This window comes from Urtica dioica, chromosome 9, assembly GCF_054948205.1.
Source record: "Urtica dioica subsp. dioica isolate 48M chromosome 9, U.dioica_male_clone48M_v1_H2, whole genome shotgun sequence".
Lineage (NCBI taxonomy): Eukaryota > Viridiplantae > Streptophyta > Magnoliopsida > Rosales > Urticaceae > Urtica > Urtica dioica.
Genome location: NC_142764.1, coordinates 3,669,009 through 3,696,491, shown reverse-complemented (window position 1 = coordinate 3,696,491; position 27,483 = coordinate 3,669,009). Strand labels below are relative to the sequence as shown.

The 27,483-nt window shown below is 38.9% G+C and overlaps 2 protein-coding genes and 1 long non-coding RNA gene across 3 annotated transcripts in view; 1 reads left to right on the top strand and 2 right to left on the bottom strand.

Moving 5' to 3' along the window:
• Positions 1-8,657, bottom strand: part of LOC149384645 (GDSL esterase/lipase At5g45910-like) — a 92,683-nt gene extending 84,026 nt beyond the window's left edge. The window contains exon 1 of the mRNA XM_089627010.1: positions 8,551-8,657. The gene's annotated coding sequence lies outside the window, so the exon portion shown is untranslated. The remainder of the gene's footprint in view (positions 1-8,550) is intronic.
• LOC149384644 (uncharacterized) lies at positions 8,558-9,278 on the top strand. Its single transcript, XR_016301434.1, has 2 exons — positions 8,558-8,675; positions 9,006-9,278. It is a non-coding gene; the product is annotated as an uncharacterized LOC149384644 (long non-coding RNA).
• A 3,162-nt stretch (positions 9,279-12,440) lies between these two features.
• Positions 12,441-16,369, bottom strand: LOC149384643 (ATP-dependent Clp protease ATP-binding subunit ClpA homolog CD4B, chloroplastic-like). Its single transcript, XM_089627569.1, has 9 exons — positions 16,183-16,369; positions 15,559-16,102; positions 15,322-15,437; positions 15,108-15,230; positions 14,823-15,008; positions 14,492-14,707; positions 14,121-14,414; positions 13,954-14,043; positions 12,441-13,855 (listed from the first exon to the last, which is right to left on the bottom strand). Exons 2-9 carry the CDS (start codon positions 16,097-16,099, stop codon positions 12,686-12,688), a joined length of 2,736 nt encoding a protein of 911 aa, XP_089483695.1. The 5' UTR covers positions 16,100-16,102; positions 16,183-16,369; the 3' UTR covers positions 12,441-12,685.
• Positions 16,370-27,483: the final 11,114 nt, after the last annotated feature.

Below are 27,483 nucleotides of genomic sequence, written 5' to 3'. Positions count from 1 at the left end.
CCAAGGCACCCCCTTTGGTCCAGGTAATCCGAATTTGAGTACTGAAACGCTGTCGAACTCGTACCTCGCTCGTTTCTCTCAAGTCTCGACCTCTAAACACTAAACCCTCTACAAACCACCTCAATCCTACTAATGTTGAGCGTCGGAGAGGTAAACAGAGGCAACCCCTCTGTTTCCCCTTTGTAGTTCACACCTTTCTATTCACGTTTCAGGTGCTTGGACGAGATAGAGATCATCTACAGCTAAGGGACGGCTTGGGATACCAAGCCCGACACGCTCGAGTCGAGACGAGACCACTTGGTCCGGCCTTGGGTCTAACCGTCTGCGACTCCTAAATCGTTGTCCGAAAAACTGCGACAACAATACTTTCAGTATTTTAATTTTCCTAGCATTAACTTTAATCTAGGCGATCCACTCGTGTTAACTAAGTCATATTAAAAACTCGAGTGTTTCTAAGCTACCCTTAAAAACAGATGTTTCGATATAGCTTAGTGATTAGGAATTCGTGACATCTAGTCTTGATTATCCTAAAAGTATTCCATCACGGAAAAGCTCCCAGTAGAGAAGGTGAGACACTAGGTCTTCTTAAGTACCTCTTAGCTTAGCCTCTTATCGGCTTGGTGACAAAGCTCTCCGATCCGTTCAACTCATTCATTAATTAACTATCCTAATCCAATTAGACAATTTTAATGAATGAAAGCCCATGACAACCATTAACATACGATACATGATCTAAGTTATAGCATACAAGCATGGCATAGTAATTAAATAAACAAGCAAGAGCATGCAAGAATGGTTTGATTCGGATTGATCGTTTTCTATTTGATTCTATAAAGTAAATCAAGATGAGCCCAATCATATTGGCCCATGGATTCAATTGGGCCCATTCTTATGTCCCTTAGAAAAATAAATCAATATCAAATTATTTAATTTTTCTAATTTTTATCGAAAAAATTAATTAAGTAAGGGCACATTCCAATGTCCCAGTTTAAATAAATCGATATCATAATCATTTACTTTGTAATGTTTTAAATAAAAATCATTAGGGCTCAGCCCATATAATTAATTAAATAAAACATTTAAAAACTTAATTTTTTTTTTTTTCGGAAATTTTTTTTTTTTATGAGTGGGCCCGTGGGCCCACTAGGGTTTCCGGGCTGAGGCCCGGACGAATCCTCTAATCTTGACCTAGGTCAAGATTAGACTTGAGGCTGCACCGGACCGCCGCCGCCACGAGGGCGCAGCCCGGCACAAAAAGGACGGCCGAAACTTGTCACAAAATTTTGTGACAAGTTTTCTTGTGGCATAGTCGTGGAGGCTTTCTTCGTCCGTCATGCTTCTTCGTTGTGTGTCCGTCTCTCGCCGATCGTCGTGATCAAGAACGTCGCACCATCGGATTACAACAATAATAATAATAATAATTACATAAAACCTATACCCTTTGAATTTCGGGTTTACAAAAAATCTAGAAAAGCGATAATCAAATATTCTACGATCAAACCACGAATCACAATCCACATATCATATATTGTATTGCATGAAATTCACATCCATATGTAATTTCATTCAAACCATATTTAAATTAATTACAAGAACGAATCGATTAATTAATCATAACATCTAGCTCTGATACCACTTGTTGGGGAATCAAGTGGGTATCAGACACGAACAATCGCTCTGATACCACTTGTTGGTGGATCGAGCGCGCATCGGACACGAACGATCGCTCCGATGCGCCTCTTCTGAGATGATTCCACCATATAACCATATTAATGCGGAAAAATAATAAATTACGCTGATCATAAGCTAATTAAATTATGGTTATAATTAACAAGATCTAGTTATGTTTAATTAATTTAATTCATGAGAGCATATCTATCAAGCAACCGATTATAAGAGTAAAACGAATACTTACAGTTGTTGGCTCACGAACTGAAAGCTTTCACAATCCGTCTTCGTCTTGAGTCGACTTGATGAAGGACTCGAGGATGACACCTTAGTCTTCCGAAACGTAATCTCCGAGGCGAATAAGAAAGATGAGTGGGCACAGTCTTTATCTCACTAGATCACGAAACTAGGTGTTTCGAGATCTCGCTCTTATTTTACTAAGAATGGAAACGAATTTTCCGAGGGGAAGAGAAGTGAAGTGCTCGGCCAAGGTAGGCTAGAGAGCACGAAATTTTCACCAAAAATTGCTTCAAATAATTGCCTATTTTTGTCTTCTCATGAACCCCTATTTATAGTAGTAAAATGAGATATTCATGGAATCTTCCATAATATTTTATTTCCTTTTATTGTGTTCACACTAGTGGATTAAATCTAGGCCATTGGATCTCAACAAGTGAATCCTACTTTTTCTCTCATCCATCAGATCAATATCTATGGGATATTATTCTTTTATTTAAATAGAGAATAATTTATTTAGTGAGATAATAAAGGAGAATATATTATTCTCCTAAATATTCTCCTAAATACTTTCCTTTAAATAAGGAGAAAATATAGGACAATATCTTATATTTTTCTCTCTCATTTATTTAAACAACTAAAGAGAAAATATTGGTAAATACCAATATTATAAAATTCGAATTTTAGGCACACGGCCAAGGGGAAATTTGCGCAAACCCTAGTGCCAAAAATTCCCAAATCCGATTTTCATATTTTGTGCAAGGCCCAATTGCTTAAAACCCAATTAATTATTTATTTACTTGGTCCAACAATAAACAAATAATTAATAATTGTTTATTTACTTGATCAAACAATAAATAAACAATTCTACCATAAATATTTATTTAATTCTGCGAATACCCGTTTTCCAGAATTAATGCTGTCAATCACAATTACAGCAAGTGAGATTAATAATGATAGACATCATTATACGAAAGTTCTTATCCGCCTTTATCAGAGCCGAATCGGGGACTATGGACCTAGTAATAGGAGCTTAACAAATCCGATGAAAAAGACGAAATAGTCCTTTCTCTTTTGTCCATCGATTCGTCTAATCTTGGTCAAATACTCCACCTTGTAAGCCAAGACTGAACTCTCCTTTATACTAGAATTATATTTACTCATCGTGACGAGTGTCCACTGATATAGTCAGTTCGTGATCAAGATCCTCCAGGTTCAACCCGTATCGAGAGAAGTCCATTTATCCGTTATACTTCTCTTGATACATATCAGCCCTAAGCATTGTTGCTTCCCCAGCGAAAGATTCTTTCGAACGTTACTTACTTCGAAAGTGCTAGCAATCTATCGGTTCTGGAATCAAGCCTTAGGTGAGTGAACATTAACCTTCTTTCAGGAAGGCTGGATTCCGTATCTGTAAATCACTTCCCACTCGAATCATGCTCTGAGAAAACTCCCAAGACATAAGTTGTGATTAGCATGAATAGCCTTTTAGCGAATGAGTCAAAGAGCTCAGTAACATAACCCAGTGTCCATGATCACTTCAGGATTTAGATCAAGTCTCACTGTGACCATCATAGTGGCCTCGGTTAGTGTGTCTCACTGTGACCATCTACAACCAAGACCTGTCCAAGTCGTACACTTACCACAAGTGTAGAATGCTCTCACATAGTGATCAGCCTTCACCTATGTGTTCCACATATATGACTTTAGATATAGCTTTTAAGGCGTATATCAGTCATCGACCTCGTTTTAGCTCACCGCCCGAACTCAGGTGCCCAGCACGTGACTCAGTTTAATACGGAAGCTATGGAAGATAGTTGTTATTGATTCTAATTGTTTAGAACTCAACCCACTAATCATATAATGCTAATAAAGTAATCTTATTATCGAATTTAGTAATCATTTATTCATTATCTTCAAGTGGGAAATATTCCTAACAGATGTCATGAGTAACTTTTTGAATTTCTCATAGATATGGAATTCATGTACAAGATTGCTGAAATGCAATGTATATCACCTCATGCTTTGTTCCTTGGAATGTGAATAAATGAACTGGCCAGTGTCCAAATTGAGTCTTGACTCTTTTGGATGAAACAATGTGATTTGTTAGCTCCTCGTCAATACATTGTTTCTAACTTATTCACAAGCGACAAAGGAGTTGAGGAAACAGTTAGAAGGGTAAAATGGTAATTTTGTAAATCCCGACTAGCTGATGATATTCATGAAGGGTAAATACTGATAATATTTTGTGGATCCACTCATTACAATTAGGTTGAATTCTTGAGTAGAAAATAAATTCATTTGAACCGAGAGATTTTCAGTGTCAACTCTTTAGTGGAGTTAGTTGACATTAAGCTAAACTTGGAAAAGCTTTGTGAACTTTTGAATCCAAGTATTTAGCTCAAGCTTTGTTCATTTGGATCCATGAGGTCACTGTCACAAATCACATCGAGTAGGAATAGTTAAACTAGAAGCTAAGTCAAAACAAGAACGAGACAAATTTTACGAAAATTGTCAAAAGGGTAATTTTGTCTTTTTGGACATAGGATGAAATGAATGTCAATAAATTTTTTTGACAAGGTCATTTGATGACTTAAACCCACTCGGCCAAGTTTGTTTAATTGGGCCTAGTGGATTAATTTCATTTCATAAGAATTTTATTGAAAATTCTTAATGGGTTTTTCTTATGTTGTCATGAACAAATGAAGATGCTTCTAGAAGCTCCTTCTAGTCTTCTTGGCCGCCCATCACCCAAAGAGAGAGAGAATATTTTGTGCATAAATGTATGAAGATACTTGCCAATAGAAATAGAGGAAACAAATTTCCTCTAAGAGGAATAAGGGAAATCAGCCAAAGACTAAGGGGAAGCAAAAGAGGAAACAAATCCAAGCCTTCTAGAAAGTATATTGGCCGTGTGACTCTAAGGGAGAAGGAGGGAATATTTGCTCATGAATATGTGATATTCTATAGAAGAGGAAACTACCTTATTGAAGGTAGAACCTCTCCTATAAATAGAGCCCTCATTCTTCACATTTCATTCATCCCAAGTTTTAGAGATTTGAGAGCTTCTCTCTCTAGCTTGGCCGCCCACTCCTCTCTCTCTCTCTCTAAGTTCTTTTCGTTTTTGTTTTGGCACCTAGGTCCTCATTTGACCTAGTGGTTTTAGCTCTTCGACTTTGAGACTTGTTCTTGAGTCGTAGTGTTTAAAAGTGCCCACTCACTAATTCTGTATCTCTCGAGTGATTCTTGTGATAGAAACTGTCGTGGTTTCTCGTGTTGCTGAGGAAAGAAGAGAGACATGCTGCGAGGGGAGACGAACGTTGCAACTTTCCAAAAGCTTCTTAACGTTCAAGCTTCTAAAAAGGTTAGTAAATTTATTATGCTCATAATAGTTTTATTTACATGTACTTGCTCTTTGTCTAGGTTAGTAAAATTGTTTTACTTGTCAAAAGAAAATTTTTAAAATTCCGCCGTTTACCCGAAGCGTTAAACTTTTTCTTAAACCCTAGATCAATTCCAACAGACGGGTCGTGTTCCACCCTCTCTCGATCTCGAGGCCACGCGTCCCTTAGAGTTGCCCGAGTTATGACGCTCCAACAGGGCTACCTGTGGTTGATCCCTGACGGGAGTCGGTGTTGATCCTTGGACGTTAGGACTGAGTAGGGGAGTGACTGAATTCGGTCCTTCCAGTCCTCACGAGGGTGTTGGTCACCCGTTCGGTGCGCCAAGCATCTCAAATCGTACCTCGAGCTAGTCATTCGGTCAGTCACGGAGGCTGGGGGCACTTCACTCATCTCTCGAGAGTGAGTGCCAATGAAAGAAGCATTGAAAGGTGTGTGGAGGAAACGAGTTTCCAAGTCAGGAAGTCCCCTCCTTCTAGTCTCAAAATGTTATCGCTCGTTTTTGGATAACGATTTAGAGACTCGCGCGGTTCGACCCAAGACCGGACCAAGTGATCGCGTTAAATCCTAAAAGTCTTGAACTCGGTATCCCGAGTTCTTCCCTAGTCGTGATGGTCTCCCAAGTGCTCTAGAGATCCAGAGAAAGAAAAGGAAAGATGAACTACAAAGGGAAAACAGATGGGTTGCCTCTGTTTACCTCTCTGACGGCCACCATTAGGAGGATTGAAGTGGAAGCAAGCTGTTGGTGTGTTTAGATGCAAAAGATGAGTGAAACGAGCGTCTCAGAGGTACAGCAACGTTTCAAGGCTCAAAGAGGGATTACCTTTCTTCTTGGGTCGAGTATCCTATTTATATAGTTGAGAGAAATCCCATTTGGGCGAAGAGGCTGTTTAGCGCGTCCGACGACAGAGTGGCATGCCGGTCGGGAGCCCATCGGCCGAGTGGACGACTAGTCGCACGCCTTCTGGCCGTCTAGAAGCCTGTACGGGCGCATGACGACCGATTGTCCGATTAGCGAGCACTCGGCGACCGTCCGGTCCTTCTTCCGAGCGGTTAGTCATCGAAGAGCCGATTGGTCGTGCGTCTGGTAGCCGATTGGGCACCCGGATTGGCCTAATCAGCCGTCTGGCTGGCCGAGTGTGTCTGGGCGGTGGGCCTTGAGCCGGTCCGTGTTTGGTCGGTCCGTCGAGCCATTCTGGAGGCTCGAAATGGACAGATGACAACACCATCATCACATTTATTATTTATTTTTAAACCATTAAATTTCTATCTATCCCTTTATTTATTATCTCTTCTTTAAATACATTTTTGTCTAATATATAATATCTCATCTTCGTTTTTCAAGGGAGATGACATATCGTCGGGATTGTGGTGATGGCGGGATTACGGCGGCGACTGGAGGATGATGACAGGATTGCGGCTGCAACCGTAGGATGATGGCATACGACGGGCGTGTAAAATTAATATGACTGCGATACAGCGAATATACGACAGAAATATAATATTTGTCTTCTCCAGCAAGGTCTTCATCTGCTTCGGCGTTGTTTTCATCTTCTCCGGCCATTTATGATACTTTTTATATATTGGCATTTATATAACACAAACTGCGATACAACAGAACTACGAAGGAAATACCATCTTCGTCTTCTCCGGTGATTTACCTTATATTTTTTATATATTGCATTTATACAACACATAGTTCGATACAACGAAAATATTGTATTCGTCTTCTTCGGCGAGGTCTTCATTTTCTCCGGCCATGTCTTCATCTTCTTCGGCCATTTATGTTATTTTTTTTAATATATATAGTCATTTATATACATAGTAGTCTTGTATTGAAACCCCGTTTTTAATATTCTTCATGTATATTGATAAATATATATATATATATATATATATATATATATATATATATCTTCCATTATCAAACAAAAAAAATTAAATATAAATTAGTGTCCATGTCGTAGACACGTCAGCTCGTGAGAATAACCCGAATAAAAAATTCGGGATAGTTAGTAGTTAGCTTCATCACTCTGAATGAATCCATACGTTCGATTTCTAAGCTCAGAACTACTTGTAGGCACAGAGCTCAGAACTACTTGTAGGCACAGATACCAATAAAAATATCGCAATGTGAGATATAATGAATAAAAATACCCACATGTGTGAGATACACTGTTTAAAACGGATTTGGATGTCAATAAATGGATTGGTTCTTAATTGGGTTGAACACGCTAACACGATTAAATAATGGGTCAAAACGATATGATTATGGTAACACGATAAAAATTCAATTAGCACGATTATTAAATGATCGACACGAAATATGATTACGACCCGTACGAATATGACCCAAATGGAACGATTACGAGTAATATCATGATTACAATCCAATTAAACGTAATTAGTATATATGTGTGTATATATATATATATATATATATATATATATATATATATATATATATATATATATTATCACCATTTAAAAAAGTGATCAATTTGAAATATAAAAGAAAATATATAAAATTACGATAAAATAGTTAAATTAAAGATAAGAGATGTCATAATAATAGTATCATACCAATTTCTAATATTTTGATAATAATAGTATCATCATATTATATAAAACAATCACAATTCAAAATAAGTAACGTTTGTAAAATTAGTTTTAATTTATATTCAAGTAAAACAAAAAATTGTTTTTCAATTAATAAGATTTTATAGAACAATTAAGAACAATTATAATTCATGAGGAATAACATTTGTATCATTTGTTTTGTTAATCATCAATCAGTTTTGAAATCCAAAATATCGGAGATACATACTTGTCAATTAGTTTTAATTTTTATTCATGTAGAGCAAAACATAATTTTTTAATCAATATGATTATATAGTATAATCAAATTACATATCTATGTCTACTATTTGCATAACAATTAGTTTTGACATATTCAAAATATTGGTCATATTCAATTTAATTTCTTTAAAGCCATAATGAATTTTACTCTCTCTTTATTTTGTTTTGTCGTCTCCCCTTAAATCAATTCTTCTTTTCAAATCAAATAAAATAATGGATTAATAAAATAAAAAATAACTCTGATAAAAAAAAAAAAACACAAACAAGAACCCTTCAAATATTTTCCTTAAAAATTAAATAAAAAAAAAAAAAAAACCCTTCGAACCTTCCTAACTTCTATATAGGATTATGTTGTATCATGTATGAAAGTTTGATTTTGGTTTACCTTGTTTCTTTCCCTTTTCCTAGTGATGGCGGCGAAGAAGCTTAGAGAATTGAACCAGCCAATGGACGTTGGAACTCCTCGACGCCATTGTTGATGTGTTATGTGTCATTGGATCCAAGGATAAGGTGTACCTTTTTATATCTCTAGAAATTTACGTTTATAATTCAGATTTCAATTTTTTTTTTACCATGCCTCCTTCATCTCCGGTACTGTGGGCCATGTCTATTGAAGCTTGTAAAAATTTGGATGTGTTGCTTGAACGAGTAGTTGCGGTGTTTTTGCATACCATATGTTCGACAAAAGTCCGAACTGAAAAAATGCCTAAAGCAGTAATATATTTTGTCCCTGATTGAGGATATTAATTCGATTCTTTATGATTTTGGTGTTTTCAGAAATTGAGTTTTTTTTAATATTATTCTACATTCATTTTCAATTGAATTCAAAATATGTATCAGTTGCGAAAGGTAAATCTGGTGTAAGGCCAACAATCAAATCTAGTACCAAGTCTTCTAATGAAAATAACAAGAAAAATAATGACGCTAATGGCATAAGAAGATATGGGAGCTACAATATACCAAGTATTTGGAGTAATGACTCAATCCAATCTCAGCAGCAAATACAAGGTAAAACTATATTTTTTTAATGTATGTTTTTTTATAGTGACTGAGAGAAACGCTGTAAGTAAGCAAATATATAAATCTTTGTCAATCCTATTTCACATTTCCACACTCTCGCTCATAGTACATAATTTTTTATATCGAGTCGTTTTGATTGGTTTTAGCAATTTGTTGTGGTAGAATCGGGTTGCACTTAGTTACTGTTAGTGTAGTGTGTTGATGTAATTCATGTGGAATCGGGAGTTGGTAAGGAGATTAATTAACTTACTTGAATTTGTTTCTTAATTTTGGAGTAAGAGTACATACAACGAAAACACCCGACAAAGTAGTTTCTTAATTAACTTATGTTGTTACAATAAATTCTCTAATATAAATTCTCTTATATATCTGATGACGTTTTAAAAGTGAAGTTAAATGGCGAGGACGTTCAATCCGAATTTTTAAAGTTCTCATGTGGGTTAAACTAGTTACATGTTTTTTATTATTATTTGTATTTGTGATGAATAATTGCATTTTAGATTTGTATTTTCCTTTATAAATATGTTTGTGATATATTTATATTTTTTCCTATGCTTATAATCACAATTAATTCAGGCCGAATGTCTAAAAACGATTAATACACGATTATATTAACTATTTTACACGATTATTAAATGGTTTAATTTAAAAGGATATGGATCTATAAAAAAAAATGAATGGTCGGATTTGGATCTAGTTTTTAAGCACGATTAATAAACGGTCGGATTTTGTTCTAACGATTATTTTGGAAAACATGATTAACACGACACGAACATTAAATTGCCATCCCTAATTTTCATTTTCCACACCATTTTTTATGGAAATTAAAATTTGAGATTTAATTATACAATTTATCTCATATTTTCCATTATAAAAAAAATAAAAAATAAAAATAAAAACTCCCTTTATTTTCTTCAATCCAAAAGACATTGTAAAAATACAATAGATTCTCATTTTATATTTTCTTTTCCGGGTTCCAAACAAACAGACCCTAAATTCAATAAATCTCAAATATAATTAAATAAATTAAGTGAAATTTATGGGGAAAAAAATATGAAAATCATCAAAAGAAAAAGTTAAAATCATCGGATTTTTTTTTACCAAAATTGTTACCTCAACAGATATGGCTATCTTCTAAAAAATTGAAAATGCTAAATATTTTGTAAACAACTAGGGTTATGCACAGTCCGGTCCAAAATCGGTCAGACAATTCATCGGACCGGACCAAAAACTTGTGAAAACCGGACAGGACCGTTTTGAATGGTCCGGTCCGATTTAAACCGTTGTGAACCGTTTAGACTGGATTGTGCTAGACCGTTTGGACCGTTGGAACCGTTTAAATAATAAAAAATTTAAAAAAAATAAAAAAAACCATTAATTTTCCACACAAAAAAAAAAAAAAAACATATTATCATATACGGGAGGGAAACACATGCACGAATACCTAATTTGGCTAGTTGGATATTATTTTTTTTTTAAAATAAGTCCGGTCCGGTTTAACCGTATTTGAAAAAAACCAGACCGGACCGTTTGTAATGAGTAGACTGGACCGGATCAAATGAAAAAAAAAACCATTTTAAACCAGACCGACGGTCTAAAAACCACTTGTCCGGTCCGTTTTACGGTTATTTTATGTGCCGGTTTCGTCCTCGACACTTGGCGTTTTTACTCTAATGCCACATGATGTCAATACAATTGACACGTCAAGGAGTACATGTATGACATATCCTCGATATTTCTCATTTATAAATATTCTTACTTGCAATCTATACCTAGTTCAGTGAGGTAATTTATACATTTGCCATCTTATTGATTGGACTTTTTTCCAGCAGAGTCTAAGCATGTTTTCCATGCATAAATCTCTTTTTCAACGTACTAATTAAGGTTCTGAAAATTTTCATTCAGTTTCAAGTCCATTCACCATTTTTTTAGAGTTTACAGAAGCAGTTCTCGATGAAATTCTCTAACAAAAATCAAATCGATTTCGTATTCGATTAAACTCAAAACCTTATAATTTGTTACACCTCACTTGTAAACAGATTATAAGACATTCCTTAATGTCAAGAACCCCATCTTCTAGAGTTGTCAAAAATCATCCAATTACCAATGTTTTGGGATATCCAAACGGAGGCTATTTTTTTTTCCTGCTTGAAATATCCGTATGGAGGTTTGACAACACCAGGAAGCAGTATCAATCTATTGCTTATTCTTGTTAAAACTTCAGAAGATACCAAAGCAAATAAGTAATTTGAAAGAAGGCACGTGGATTGAAGCAATGCAAGAAGAGCTTGATTAGCTGAATGAAAAAACAGATATGGAATTAACATCGATATCAATGGCACAAGTGCGTGTTCGCAACAAATCAGATAAGAATGGAAACATCACCAAGAAGGTTAATGGACGTCAAAATGCTTTCCTAGATAGTCTAACTAGGAAATGTTTAACGAAATCTCAAAGAACTCACATATCCTCTTCAAAAAAATAAATAAAAATTATTAATTAATAAATAAAAATAAAATAAAATAAATCTGTCGGTCTGAAGAGGTCCGACTCTCAGTAATTTAGTATAATAAGATTAAAAGAAAACAGAAGTACAGAAAACAGACCCTAAAATCAAACCTGATATGCAAAAAGTATTTTTCGCCAAAGACCCACTACACTGGATTGAATATTTGTACAAAAGCAAAGCAAAGTAAAGTATATAAAGCATATATATTATTCAATCTGGTCACCGTCTCAACTCAACAAACCAAATCCTACATGGAAAATCAACCAAGCTCAATATTTTCTCACATTTGAGTTCTTGTATTACAATAATTCTTTTCATTCTCATTGTCATGGTAGTATTTTATTCATTTATTGCAGTTAATATCTCTTTTTCTCGACTACACTTGGAGGGAGGCTTGTCAATTTGTTGGTCTGACAGGTTACCGAGTCATTTTAAAAGATCTATCAACAAACAGTGATTTCATGATTGAATGGAATATTCAAATTAAGCGCCATATTGAACTTTTGAGTATAAAACGTCCACAATACCTTTTTAAAAATTTCAAAATCACTATAATATTTTGGACGTTTTATCTACCCAAAAACTTGGTTTTATTTAAGTGCTCGGAATTTGATTTTCAAATGCAAGGTAACATTAAGCTTAACTTCTCATGTTTTCTTTCACATCCCTATCACATTGTGTAAGATCTAGAGTTGACTAATAACAAAAAAATTGGCGAAGGAAATATTGTTAAAACGGGTACAAGAGAACGATGCAAAATTAAGGACTATATAATTATTTAGAGCTAGTTAAGTATGGATATCAAATCTTGAGCAGCGAGCCCAATCTAATACAATCCAATCCAATCCAGCAATATATGGCTTTGGCTTTCCATTACTTCAATTGGATTTAACACCTAAATATTCGTGCTGTGAAAACTAGGTCTAAGCATATATATGTTGCAACCAAAAATAAATAGTACAAGATAATGTAAGGTGAAAGAAAAATGGGATTACACGGGGATAGGCTCGGGAGAGGAGCCAGTGGTGCCGTTGAGGACGGTGACATTGCCATCGGAGTCAACATCAACAATGACAGAATCGCCCTCCTTGATCTCTCTGGCGAGCATCTTCTCGGCCATGCTGTCCTCCAAGAGCCTCATGATGGCTCGTCTGAGAGGCCTGGCTCCGTAGCTGGGGTTGTAGCCTTCGTCGACGACCCTGTCCCTGAACCTCTCGGTGACTTGGAGCTCGATCTCCTTCTTCTTGAGCCTCTCAAAGACCTCCTTCAACATGATGTCAGCGATGTCCTTGACCTCAAGCTTGGTGAGTTGGCGGAAGACGATCATCTCGTCGAGCCTGTTGAGGAACTCGGGCCTGAAGTACTGTTTGAGCTCCTCGGTGACAAGGCTCTTGATTCTGTTGTAGCTGCTGTCCTTCTCGTCGTAGTCGAGGTCGAACCCAATCCTGCGACCTCCCTTCTCGATGACGCTGCTTCCGACGTTGGAGGTCATGATGAGAAGCGTGTTCTTGAAGTCAACGGTCCTTCCCTTGCTGTCGGTGAGCCTTCCGTCCTCGAGGATCTGGAGCATCATGTTGAAGACGTCGGGGTGGGCCTTCTCGATCTCGTCAAAGAGCACCACCGTGTAAGGGCGGCGCCGCACAGCCTCAGTCAGCTGACCGCCCTCCGTGTAGCCCACGTAGCCGGGGGGAGACCCGATCAGCTTCGACACCGTGTGCCTCTCCATGAACTCGCTCATGTCCAGCCGGATCATCGCCTCCTCCGACCCAAAGTAGTACGCCGCCAGGGCTTTTGCCAGCTCCGACTTCCCTACACCCGTCGGCCCCGAGAATATGAAGCTCGCGATGGGCCGGTTTGGGTTCTTCAGCCCCACGCGCGCCCGCCGGATCGCTCGGCTGATCGCCTTCACGGCCTCGTCCTGACCGATGACCCGCGTGTGAAGGGTCTCTTCCATCTTCAGAAGCCGGTCCGACTCGTCTGCCGAGACCTTGTCCACAGGGATGCCCGTCCAAGCCGACACGATGTGTTGGATGTCCACTTCCGTCACCGTGGGGCCCACATCTCCTGCCTCGCTCTCCGCCTTGCTCATCTCCTTCCCCTTGTCCACCACCGCCGAGATCTGTGCCTTTAGGTCCATCTCTCTGTCGCGTAACTCGCCAGCCTGTTCATTTTCATACGCATCATTTGCGATTGCTCTATAAAACCATAAATAGCCAACTAATATGACAAACACACACATATCAGATATTCATCTCTTACCTTTTCAAAGTCTTGGCTTCGCACAGCTTCATTCTTGTCCTTGGTAATCTGCCGCAGTTCTTTCTCAAGTTCTCTTGCTTCTTCGGGCAGCTGTGCATAAATGACGATTATGAGACTATTACACTTATCACTGAAACAAAACAGAAAAAAGCTCACTAGTTTATCACCTGAGCATGGCGAAGGCGGACTCGAGAACCAGCTTCGTCAACCAAGTCAATAGCTTTGTCGGGCAGAAAACGGTCGCTGATGTACTGGTACGACAGTTGCGCTGCAGCTACAAGTGCTTCATCCGTGTATCGGAGCTTGTGATGAATCTCATAACGTTCGCGCAGACCCTTCAGAATCTGAATGGTTTCTTCAACAGTTGGTTCCGGCACTTTCACTGGTTGAAAACGTCTCTCCAAGGCCGGGTCCTTCTCGATATGCTTCCTGTACTCGTCCAGCGTTGTGGCTCCAATGCACTGCAATCAATTGACAATGGCAATGATGTTATAGTAATCGATAGAGATCATATTCTCGTGAGTCATTCGGTCGTTACCTGAAGTTCACCTCTTGCTAGAGCAGGCTTCAATATGTTTGCAGCATCGATGGCCCCTTCTGCTGCCCCGGCTCCAATCAACGTGTGGACCTCGTCAATGAAAAGGATAATCTCGTCACTTTGTTTGATTTCCTCCATCAGCTTCTTCAGTCTTTCCTCAAACTCTCCACGGTACTTTGTACCCGCAACTAGAAGACCCATGTCCAAAGTTATGACCTGATATTTATGTTACACACAACAAAAAGTCATTTATATATCTGCTGAGTCAAAGCATTATAATTATATGCAATCATTTATCTTTAAAGCTGAGTGGGTCATCTGAGAAACCAACCTTCTTCCCCTCTATTGTTTCAGGAACATCCCCCGTGGCAATGCGTTGGGCAAGTCCCTCGGCTATGGCCGTCTTTCCAACTCCAGGTTCTCCAATAAGGCATGGGTTGTTTTTGGTCCTCCTTCCTAAGATCTGAACAACTCTCTCTATTTGCGGCTGTCTCCCAACAACAGGGTCCAGCTTTCCCTGAAAAAGAGAGCAACACACTTCAGAACCCCTCCGAGAAGCTATACCTCGAAATAATCAACAACACAGAATAATATATATTTACAAAAAAGTAGCTACCTCTTCGGCGAGTTTAGTCAAATTGGTGCCGTATTCTTCGAGAGTAGGCATCTTGGTATTGCTGGTGCCTCCTCCAACTCCGGCACCCACAGCCTCAGTGCTCTCTCCCACCATCCGAATCACCTGCAACATCCCAACACATGCTTTTATTTTATTTTATTGTTTTACTAATATTAATATGATACACTTTGATGGTATGGTATGTAAAGCTTGCCTGGGTCCGGATATTGCTTGGGTCTGCACCCAAATTCTCAAGAACACGAGCGGCTACGCCCTCGCCCTCTCGAAGCATGCCCAAAAGCAAGTGCTCTGACCCGATGTAGTTATGCCCTGAATGAATCAAACAGCAATCAAGCAAACAGTCAATGAATCAACACAGTTATGCCCTGAATGAATCAAACAGCAATCAAGCAAACTCAATTCAATTCTATTAAGAGGGGACCGTCCTTACCGAGTTGCCTGGCTTCTTCGAGTGAGAGCTCGAGAACACGCTTGGCACGGGGTGTGAACGGAATCTCAACGGCAACAAAGCCGCTGCCTCTTCCGATGATCTTCTCGACCTCAACACGAGCGTCTTTGAGGTTGATTCCCATGGACTTGAGAACCTTGGCAGCGATTCCGGTTCCTTCCCCGATGAGCCCCAACAGGATCTGCTCCGTGCCAACGAAGTTGTGACCCAAACGCCGAGCCTCCTCCTGAGCCAGCATGATCACTTTAATGGCTTTCTCAGTGAAGCGCTCGAACATCGCTCTCGCACCTAACCTCCTCAGCTTCTGCCGCCTCCGCCCGGAAGACACCGTCAGAGACACTCTAGAACGCCCTGACATCGCCATTGAATCCACGGCGTTGAAGCTTCTCAGGCCCGAGAAGGCATTCAATCTCACTCCAGGGCTCCGAACGCAGAAAGTCATCTTCGCCGACCTCGAACCGCCGCTCCTGATCCCGGCAAACATGCCGGGGATGTTCGTGGACTGCACCAGAACCCTAGCCATGATCTGTTCGACAAATAGAAAGTTAAAATTGCAATCAAAACCCATAAAATTAAAAAGCCCTAATTACAAAACTCATAACTTACAAGGCGGAACAAGAACAAGAAGAGGATGTTAAGAAGGAGTTAGGGCGGACTCGCCGGTGAGAGACAAGTCGACGCCGGAGAGAGTCGAACTCGCGAAGAGGGGGCAGAGCCGAAGATGGATAACGAAGAGAGAATAATACGTGGGTTGTTGCTAAGTCCACGAGAGTGTTTGGGGCTTATGAAGAAGAATAGAGAATAATAAATATCACTTAAAAAAAAAAAAAAAAAAAAAAAAAAGTTCTTTCTTTTTAATTGTCTTTATTATTCCCATAAAAAAAAAAAAAAAAGATTGTCTTTATTATAAAAAAAGATTTTAATAAAATATCACGCCCGTCAAATTACTGATATAGTAATTAGTTACTTAAAATATATAGATTTTGATTTTTTTAGTCTGAAAAATTATATTTTAGAATTTTCAAATATACGCTTTAAATTATTTTATCGTTTACAAATTTAGCAATTAATTTGGCCATGTTCCGCACAGCCAATGTTTTTTTTGCATAAAAATAAATAAATGTTTATAACCTTAATTTATATGAATTTTGTGAAATATCCTAGATTAAAATTCTAAACTCAATATCCTATTTTATAATCACTATATAAAAATAAGATTTTTTTTGTACTAAGTAGTCCATTCAAACTAGGACAGTGTAGCAAAATAACCAAAATGAAACTATGAAATTTGTTTATAGCCTATTTTTCATAATTTTTAGGTAAATAGCCAACAGGTTTATGTGTCAATAATTAAGGTCTGATTTGCCCTTATTTATTAACAAATTCGTCATTTTCTCTCTCCTACTTTTTTCCTACATTTTTTTTACATAAAAACTTCAAAAAACCATATCTATCTCATATGAACTCGAAATTGAGTGATTCCAAATCTTACGGATTCGTGACGCCGAGATCTTCAAAAATAGATCCATTGTGTTTGATGAAAAATCATGTTTAATACCATAGATGTAGAAAAATCACGTTGCTACCTTAAATATGGAAATAACTGAAATTTTTTGAAATTATCGACATAAATATAATTATTCATCAAACACAATGGGTCTATTTTTGAAGATCTCGACGTCACGAATTTGTAGGATCTAAAATCACTCAATTTTGAGTTCGTATGAGAAATATACGAATTTTTGAAGTTTTGATGGAAGAAAAATTATTTGAAAAAAAAATAGGAGAGAGAAAGTGACGAATTTGTTAATAAATAAGGGTAAATCAGACTTTAATTATTACCACATAAGTCATTTGGCTATATCACTAAAAATTGTCAAACATAGGCTAGATCCAAAATCACATGTTTAAAGTGGCCAAATTAGTTACAAATCTCTTCAAACTAAGTCTTTAACAAAATAGTCAATATTTCATAAATTAGTGCATTTTAACCTCTTATAATGTAAAAATACTAATATATCTTTAATTAATTTCAAAATAAATAATCTTTGTGTCCAAAATTTCAATCCACTACACTTTCTATATATACTAAAAATTTCAAAAAATTTAATCATGCATTTGTTGTCAATGGTGCCCACAAGAAGAGTTGTAGTCTTTATTTTATACATTTGATGTAATAAAGTCTCACGAACACTCTTGCTTGTAATTGCTTATTCATTAATAAAAAGTTGAAACGTTCATTCATTCTTCTTTGTCTATTTGAAGCTTTATGATAAAACCTTAGTCTTTAGTCCATAAACAAACTAAACAACTTACGAAGAGACAAATGTAGATTTGCATGAACAAACTCTTCGTAGTTTTCTTAAAACGATATATTCGCAATCTAAGGGTCAAAGGACTATTGACCTCAGTATGATTGTTAGGATAATCTATGATGTCTGGTTATGGGGCATTGAGAGTTGGAGACTCTAGTTCTTCTAGGTATCTTCCGAAGGTACTGAATTGACCAGTGTACTTCTAGAGACAAAATAAGAACAAACCATTTAACCTCTTATGTCTCGAAGTCACTATGTATGAATTGCATCGTGCTTACCTTAATCCTGAAATAAGACATGACATTTCACAGCTTACGTATTCTCATTTGAGAAAGTCAGAGTTCGGACTCTCTATGTGATTCTGAACAGGGCCTATTGGTGAAGTACTAAGTTGTGAGAATGTCATGAGTAACTTTATGAAGTTCTCATAGATATGGAATTCATGCACAAGATTGCTGAAATGCAATGTAAATCACCTCATGCTTTGTTCCTTGGAATGTGAATAAATGAACTGGCCAGTGTCCAAATTGAGTCTTGACTCTTTTGGATGAAACAATGTGACTTGTTAGCTCCTCGTCAATACATTGTTTCTAACTTATTCACAAGCGACAAAGGAGTTGAAGAAATAACAGCTAGAATGGTAAAATGGTAATTTTGTAAATCCCGACTAGCTGATGATATTCATGAAGGGTAAACACTGATAATATTCTGTGGATCCACTCATTACAATTAGGTTTTATTCTTGAGTAGAAAATAAATTCATTTGAACCGAGAGATTTTCAGTGTCAACTCTTTAGTGGAGTCAGTTGACATTAAGCTAAACTTGGAAAAGGTTTGTGAACTTTTGAGTCCAAGTATTTAGCTCAAGCTTTGTTCATTTGGATCCATGAGGTCACTGTCACGAATCACATCGAGTAGGAATAGTTAAACTAGAAGCTAAGTCAAAACAAGAACGAGACAAGTTTTACGAAAATTGTCAAAAGGGTATTTTTGTCTTTTGAGACATAGGATGAAATGAATGTCAATAAATTTTGACATGGTCATTTGATGACATGCATCACTCGGCCAATATTAGTTTTATTGGGCCTTGTGGATTAATTTCATTTCATAAGAATTTTATTGAAAATTCTTAATAGGCCTTTTTCATGTTGTCATGAACAAATGGAAAAGCTTCTAGAAGCCTTTCTAGAGCATGTTGGGCCCCCCCAAACCCAAAGGAAAAGAGAGAATATTTTGTGCATGAATGTATCAAGATACTTGCCAAAAGAAAAAGAGGAAACAAATTTCCTCTAAGAGGCATAAGGGGATTTCGGCCATATGGGTAAAGGGAGAAGCAAATAAAAGAGGAAACAAATCCAAGGACTTGCTTGGCAAGTCTTGGCCGTGTGGAATAAGAGGGTAATGAGCAATATTTGCTCATGAATATGTGATATTCTATAGAAGAGGAAACTACCTTATTGAAGGTGAGACCTCTCCTATAAATAGGAACCTTATTCTTCACATTTTCTTCATTCCAAGTTTTAGAGATTGAGAGCTTCTCTCTCTAGCTTGGTCGCCCCTCTCCTCTTCTCTCTCTATTCAACATACATATGGCACTTAAGACTTGGTCATATCAGTCTAGATAGGATTAAGAGACTTGTGAGGGATGGTCCACTCCAAGCCTCTGCAATAGGTTCACTACCTACTTGTGAATCCTGCATAGAAGGAAAAATGACTAAGCGACCTTTCTCCGATAAGGGTAGAGAGCCACTGAGTTGTTGGAACTAGTACATTATGATGTATGTGGTCCGCTCAGCCAACATGCACGTGGAGGATACGAATACTTCGTTACCTTCACCGATGATTACTCGCGATATGGTTTTGTCTATTTGCTCAAACACAAATCCGAGACCTTTAACGTATTTAAAGTCTTTAGGGCTTTAGTGGAAAAGCAAACTGGCAAAGTGATCATAACCCTTCGATCTGATCGAGGTGGTGAATATATGTCTGGAGAGTTCGATGACTTTCTTAAAGAAGAAGGTATCGCTTCTCAGCTTACCGCACCTGGCACACCTCAACAAAACGGAGTGTCAGAGAGAAGAAACCGAACTCTTATGGATATGGTTAGATCAATGATGAGTTACTCATCACTCCCTTTTTCCTTTTGGGGATATGCCCTCGAAACAGCCACTTATATTCTTAACCAAGTTCCGTCCAAAACGGTTCCTGGTACTCCTTATGAACGATGGACTGGATGTAAAGTGAATCTTGGCCGCATCAAAATTTGGGGTTGCCCCACACACGTGCTAAGGCAAAAGACTATCAAGTTGGCTAGTAGGTCAGAATTGTGTATGTTCGTTGGATATCCAAAGGAAACCAAAGGTTTCACATTCTATAGTCCCGAGGACGACAAGACTTTCGTTAGCACGAATGCTCGTTTCCTTGAGGAGGACTTTATGAAGGATGCAAAACCTAGAAGCAAAATTGTGCTTGAAGAAAAGTTGGGTGAGGAAGCTTCTACCTCATCTGTAAGAACTGTTCTTACCCCAACTGAAACACAACCTAACTCATCAGAATCTCGTGAAGTAGTACTTCGATGTAGTGGGAGGGCTACTCAAAAGCCTGACAGGTACATGTCCTATGGAGACTCTCTTGTAGCCGTCTCTGACATGGATGATCCTGTTTCCTATAGCCAAGCGATGGCTTGTTCTGAATCAAACCTTTGGCTTGACGACATGAAAGTTGAGATGCACTCGATGTATGTCAACAAAGTCTGGAAACTTGTAGACCTTCCTGAAGGGATTAAACCCGTAGGGTGTAAGTGGATATACAAGAAGAAAATGGGTCCGGATGGGAACGTCGAGACGTTCAAAGCACGACTTGTGGCGAAGGGTTATACCCAACAAGAAGGGATTGACTATGAAGAAACCTTCTCGCCAGTCGCGATGCTTAAATCCATCCGCATACTCCTATCCATAGCTGCAGCTCTCGACTATGAGATCTGGCAAATGGATGTCAAGACAGCCTTCCTGAATGGCAATCTTGACGAGCGCATTTACATGGTTCAACCAGACGGTTTCGTGGAAAAAGGTCAAGAGACCAAGGTTTGCGAGTTGCTTAAATCCATTTATGGACTAAAGCAAGCATCTAGGTCATGGAATATTAGATTCGATGAAACTGTGAAAAGCTTCGGCTTTGAACAGTCAATAGATGAGCCTTGTGTTTACAAGTTAATACACGAAGGTAAAGTTGTGTTTCTGGTACTATATGTCGATGATATATTACTCATAGGTATTGACGTGGGTAAGTTATCTGAGGTTAAGGTCTGGCTAGCAAAGCAATTCGATATGAAGGATCTAGGAGAAGCCGCGTACATTCTGGGGATCCAAATCTTTCGAGATAGGAAAAACCGGATACTGTCGCTCTCTCAAGCATCTTATATTGATAAGGTGATGGATCGATTCTCGATGCAAGACTCCAAGAAGGGCCAAACACCCATTAGGCATGGAGTTTCACTCTCTAAGGACCAGTCTCCCAAGACTGCACAAGAGATTGAAGATATGAGGAAAATTCCTTACGCCTATGCCGTAGGAAGCCTCATGTATGATATGCTTTGCACTAGACCGGACATCTATTTCGCCGTTGGCGTAGTTAGCCGTTTCCAATCCAACCCTGGACCCGAGCACTGGATTGCTGTTAAGCATGTTCTTAAGTATCTTCGAAGAACTAGGGACTTGATGCTTACATATCGTGTGGACTGTTCCACGAAACCACCTCGATCAGATCGAAGTGTTTTGATCACTTTGCCAGTTTGCTTTTCCACTAAAGCCCTAAAGACCTTAAATACGTTAAAGGTCTCGGATTTGTGTTTGAGCAAATAGACAAAACCATATCGTGAGTAATCATCAGTGAAGGTAACGAAGTATTCATATCCTCCACGTGCCTGTTGGCTGAGCGGACCACATACATCAGAATGTACTAGTTCCAGCAACTCAGTGGCTCTTCAACCCTTATCGGAGAAAGGTCGCTTAGTCATTTTTCCTTCTATGCAGGATTCACAAGTAGGTAGTGAACCTATTGCAGAGGCTTGGAGTGGACCGTCCCTCACAAGTCTCTTAATCCTATCTAGACTGATATGACCAAGTCTTAAGTGCCAAAGGTATGTTGATTTTGTTAGATCGGAGGATTCAGAAAGTTTGATCCTCTTTGGCTCCCTAATTAGATCATTGTCTATATCGGTGTCTAAAAGAGAAGGTTGAGTGGGATAGATGTAGAAAAGAGCATTCTTCATACATGCATCAGTGACAAAAGAATTATCAGGAAACGAAATACGAATTCCATTCTTAATGAACTTTAAATAATAATCTTGCTCAAGAAGACGAGCAAAAGATATTAAGTTCTTCCCAAAGGTAGGAACAAAATAAACATTATTCAAGTTTAAAGTGCAGTCTTCAAAAGACAGCGTCACGGATCCCACAGCCCTCGCAGACACCAGGCTCCCATCATCCTATTTGAAACAGAAGTCGCCTTCCTCTAAGCTTTTGGTTTTCTTGAAACCAGTCAAAGAACAACAAATATGGTTAGTAGCAGCGGAGTCAATAATCCACGATGATACATTATCAGCTACTAAACATGCTTCGGTAATTAGTACAATACTATGTTCCTTTGCTTTGAGATAGGCATGAAAATTCTTTTTTCTCGTCCTTTTGAGGTCTCTTCTTAGATCCAGAGTCGGAGGCTTTGTGCTCAGTAGCATGTGCCTCTCCTTGATTTCTCTTTCTCTTAGTGAGACCTTCAGCAGTGTGAGGCTCCTTCACAAGCTCGGTAACAATGTACTCTAGCTTATTCATGGAGTAGTTCCCCTTGAAGGTATCAAAAGATTCGGGGAGATTTTCCAAGATCATATCTATTTTGATCTCCTCGTTAATCTTAGATCCTAGGATTTCCATCTCATTCAGGTAACTAACGATCAGCATCGTATGGTCCCTGACAGGAGTCCTAGCCTTCATGCGATAGTTCATAAACTCTCGGACTGCTTGTTGCCTTGTTTGACGCCTTTGCCCTCCAAACATCTCATGGGGATTGTTGAGCATGTCGGCGGCAGTCTCGATGTCACGATGTTGCTCTTTCAGCATATTGTTCATAGATGCTAAGATATAGCACCTCACAATCTCATCGGATCGAAGCCAGGCCGCTAAGGCATCATTGTCCTCTTGAGTCGAATTATTATTCGTCAGAGGAGAACAAGGGGTGGTGAGTACCCTTTTGTGCTTGTTAATGGTAAGGATGATATCGAGGTTATGTTTCGAATCTACGTAGTTTTCGTTTTCGAGTTTGTTCGAGGAAAGGATGAACGAGAGAAGGTTGAGAGACATATTGCCTATATAAGTTGAAACAAGTTTATGATTAGTCTTTGGTTTAGGAATAAGTTAGAAACAATGTATTGACGAGGAGCTAACAAGTCACATTGTTTCATCCAAAAGAGTCAGGACTCAATTTGGACACTGGCCAGTTCATTTATTCACACTCCAAGGAACAAAGCATGAGGTGATATACATTGCATTTCAGCAATCTTGTGCATGAATTCCATATCTATGAGAACTTCACAAAGTTACTCATGACATTCTCACAACTTAGTACTTCACCAATAGGCCTTGTTCGGAATCACATAGTGAGTCCGAACTCTGACTTTCTCAAATGAGAATACTAAGGTGTGAAATGACATGTCTCATTTCAGGATTAAGGTAAGCACGATGCAATTCATACGTAGTGACTTCGAGACATAAGAGGTTAACTGGTTTGTTCTTATCTTGTCTCTAGAAGTGCACTGGTCAATTCAGTACCTTCGGAAGATACCTAGAAGAACTATAGAGTCTCCAACTCTCAATGCCTCATAACCAGACATCATAGATTCTTCTAACAATCATACTGAGGTCAATAGTCCTTTGACCCTTAGATTGCGAATATATCGTTTTAAGCAAACTACGAAGAGTTTGTTCATGCAAATCTACATTTGTCTCTTCGTAAGTTATTTAGTTTGTTTATGGACTAAAGACTAATGTTTTATCATAAAGCTTCAAACAGACACGGAAGAATGAATGAACGTTTCAACTTTTTATTAATGAATAAGCAATTACAAGCAAGAGTCTTCATGAGACTTTATTACATCAAATGTACAATATAAAGATTACAACTCTTCTTGTGGGCACCATTGACAACAAGTCTTGCCACAGGTGCAAAGGTTTCATCAAAGTCTATGGCCTCTACCTGTGTATCACCCTGCGCCACAAGTCTAGCTTTGTTTCGAGTTATATTACCATGTTCATCAGATTTATTCTTAAAAATCCACTTAGTTCCAATGACATTCACATTGTCAGGTTTAGGAACTAACTCCCAGACTTCATTTCTTTCAAACTGAACAAGTTCCTCTTGCATAGCATTAACCCAATATTCATCATCAATAGCTTCATTTACGTTCTTAGGTTCAATCTTAGAAACAAAGCAGAGATTACCAATCATCTCCCGATAGTTTACAGGAGGTTTTGGACGAGTCTTTATTCCTTCACTGATTTCCCCAATCACCTCATGAGCAGGATGATTTTCTGGATTCTTCTGGAAGGAATTCGTTGTTCAGTCTCAGGATGAGATCCTTCATCTGGAACAATGTCGCTCACTTTGTCATCAGCATCAGTCCTGACATTCGGGTTACCAGAAGAGATGTCGTCTAAAGAGTTTTCAGCATCTGTCCTGACATCTGTGTTACTAGGAAAAACTTCATCCTCATCATTAGTACTTCTAGTAACATCATGATCATCGTTTACCACCACATTTATGGATTCCATCATAGTCTTAGTTCGTTTGTTAAAAACACGATAGGCCCGACTATTTCTAGAATATCCAAGAAATATACCTTCATCACTTTTAGGGTCAAATTTACGTCGAGGATCTCTGTCAGCAAGTATATAACAAACAGAATCAAAGACATGAAAGTATTTCACATTGGGCTTTCTCCCCCTCCATATTTCATAATGAGTGATGGAAGTACCTGGACGAATAGTAACTCTATTGTGAATATGGCAGGCAGTATTAAGAGCTTCAGCCCAGAAATGTGGTGGAATGTCTTTAGCCAACATCATTACTCTAGCCATTTCTTGAAGAGTTCGATTTTTTCTTTCAACAATTCCATTTTGTTGTGGTGTGATAGGAGCAGAGAATTCATGGGCTATCCCTTCTTCAGTACAAAACTTAGGAAAGCTCATGTTCTCAAATTCCCTCCCATGATCACTCCGAATCCTGATCACTTTGCCGATGCTCTCTCCTTTTTCTCTCTGAACCTTCTTACAAAGAGCTTCAAAAACAGCAAAAGTGTCAGATTTCTCACGAATAAATTCAACCCAAGTATACCTGGAGTAGTCATCCACACACACAAACACGTATCTCTTCCCTCCGAGACTTTCGACCTGCATCGGTCCCATCAGATCCATGTGAAGAAGTTCCAGAACACGAGATGTGGTAAGATGTTGCACCATCTTGTGTGACTTCTTGACCTATTTCCCAATCTGACATTCACCACAGATTCTTCCTTCAACAATCTTCAGATTTGGGACACCGATGATGGCTTTCTCAGAAACAATTTTCTGCATGCTTTTGAGATTAAGGTGACCAAGCTTTTGGTGCCACAGCTTGGTTTCGTCAACCTTGGTCAAGAGGCAATTGTTGTTTGGTACGGGTGACCACATGTAGCAGTTGTCACGTGATCTGGTTCCTCGCATAAGTTCATCCTGTTCCTCATTAACCACCACACACTTATCACGAGTAAAATTGACACGTAAGTTCAGATCACAAAGCTGACTAATACTAATAAGATTAGCAGTAAGTCCTTCTACCAACAACGCCTCAGTTAAGCAAGACATACCAGGATAGTTTAACTGACCTTTACCCACAATTTTGGCTTTTACTCCATCTCCAAAGGTAACATGACAGTTAGAATAAGGTTTCACGTTGGTCAGGAAGGTGTGATCACCTGTCATGTGGTGAGAGCAACCACTGTCGAAATACCAGTCACTCCCGGTGGATGCACTCAGAGATGTGTAGGCAATTGTTGAAGTTTAGAGAGAGAGAGTCGAATCTAGAGATAAGATAAAGAAAGAGAGAATCGGAGAAGAGAGAGAGTGTTCCGAGACTTTGAATATTTCTTATATTTGATATTAATTTGTATCACCTATTTATACATATGGTGGATACAAGAGAGAGTGTAATAAATACATGTGTAATAACTACTTCTAGGAAAAAAGAGAATAGTAAATATACACAGAGAGCAAGACATAGGAAATAACATGAGAAATAAATGCGACAATTTCCCATGTGGAATGAGTTCCAAGGAGAGGACATCCGAGGCAAGCTCGACGCGGAAGGGCGAGCTGACGAGCTCGACGCGGAAGGGCGAGCTGACGAGCTCGACGCGGAAGGGCGAGCTGACGAGCTCGATTTCAACACTCCCCCTCAAGCTTGACTGTATATGTTGAGGAGGTCAAGCTTGCTACATAGCTCGGAAAAGGTTGCTCGCGGAAGGGCTTTGGTGAGAATGTCGGCGAGCTGATGACCTGACGGAATGTATTCCATATCGATTATTTTTTCTTCAATCTTTTCACTGATGAAGTATCGGTCGATCTCGATATGTTTTGTTCTGTCATGATGGACTGGATTTTTGGCTATGCTGAGAGCAGCTTGATTATCGCAAAAGAGCTTGATTGGACCTTCGATGATGATCTTGAGGTCGTCGAGAACTCTCTTCAGCGAGATGCCTTCACATACTCCACTTGCTAAGGACCTGAGCTCGGCTTCAGCACTACTTCTTGAGACAACGGACTGCTTCTTGCTTCTCCAGGTAACAAGATTTCCCCAGACGTATGTGCACATGCCTGATGTTGATCGTCTGTCTGGAACATATCCAGCCCAGTCTGCATCTGTGAATACTTCGACACCTCGACTTCGTCTTTTCTTGAAGGAGAGACCAGTCCCTGGGGCAGATTTGAGGTATTGGAGAATCCTCATGACTGCGTCCATGTGAGTTTCTGAGGGATTACTCATGAATCGACTTACCATACTCACTGCGAATCCAATATCTGGTCTCGTGTGAGTTAGGTAGATGAGTTTTCCTACGAGCTGCTGAAATCTTTCTTTGTCGGTGGCGGCCTCGTTGGTGCGAGCTAGAAGTTTCACATTGGCATCCATCGGAGTGTCAACTGGTTTGCAGCCAAGCATGCCAGTTTCTTTGAGGAGATCCAACGTGTACTTGCGCTGGGAAACAGAGATGCCCTTTTCTGATCGAGCTACCTCCATGCCGAGGAAGTATCGTAGGCTGCCGAGGTCCTTGACTTCGAACTCAGATGGCAAAGTTTGCTTCAGCCTCCTGATCTCTTCCAGGTCGTCTCCGGTGATGACTATATCGTCCACATACACACTAAGAATGGTGTGCTTGCCTTGTGTGGAGATTTTTGAGAAGAGTGTTGGATCTGCTTGACTCTGCTCGTAGTCACAACGTTTGAGCACGTTGGTGAATTTTCCGAACCATGCTCGAGGGGACTGTTTTAGTCCATATAGTGACTTCTTG

Excerpts from the sequence above, each read along its gene's own strand:
- LOC149384643 (XM_089627569.1), bottom strand. The coding sequence starts at position 16,099 with ATGGCTAGGGTTCTGGTGCAGTCCACGAACATCCCCGGCATGTTTGCC. Across the intron at positions 15,438-15,558 it reads CGAAGAAGCCAGGCAACTCG|GGCATAACTACATCGGGTCA; the intron begins GTAAGGACGGTC and ends TGATTCATTCAG. Across the intron at positions 13,856-13,953 it reads GAAGCCAAGACTTTGAAAAG|GCTGGCGAGTTACGCGACAG; the intron begins GTAAGAGATGAA and ends GAAAATGAACAG.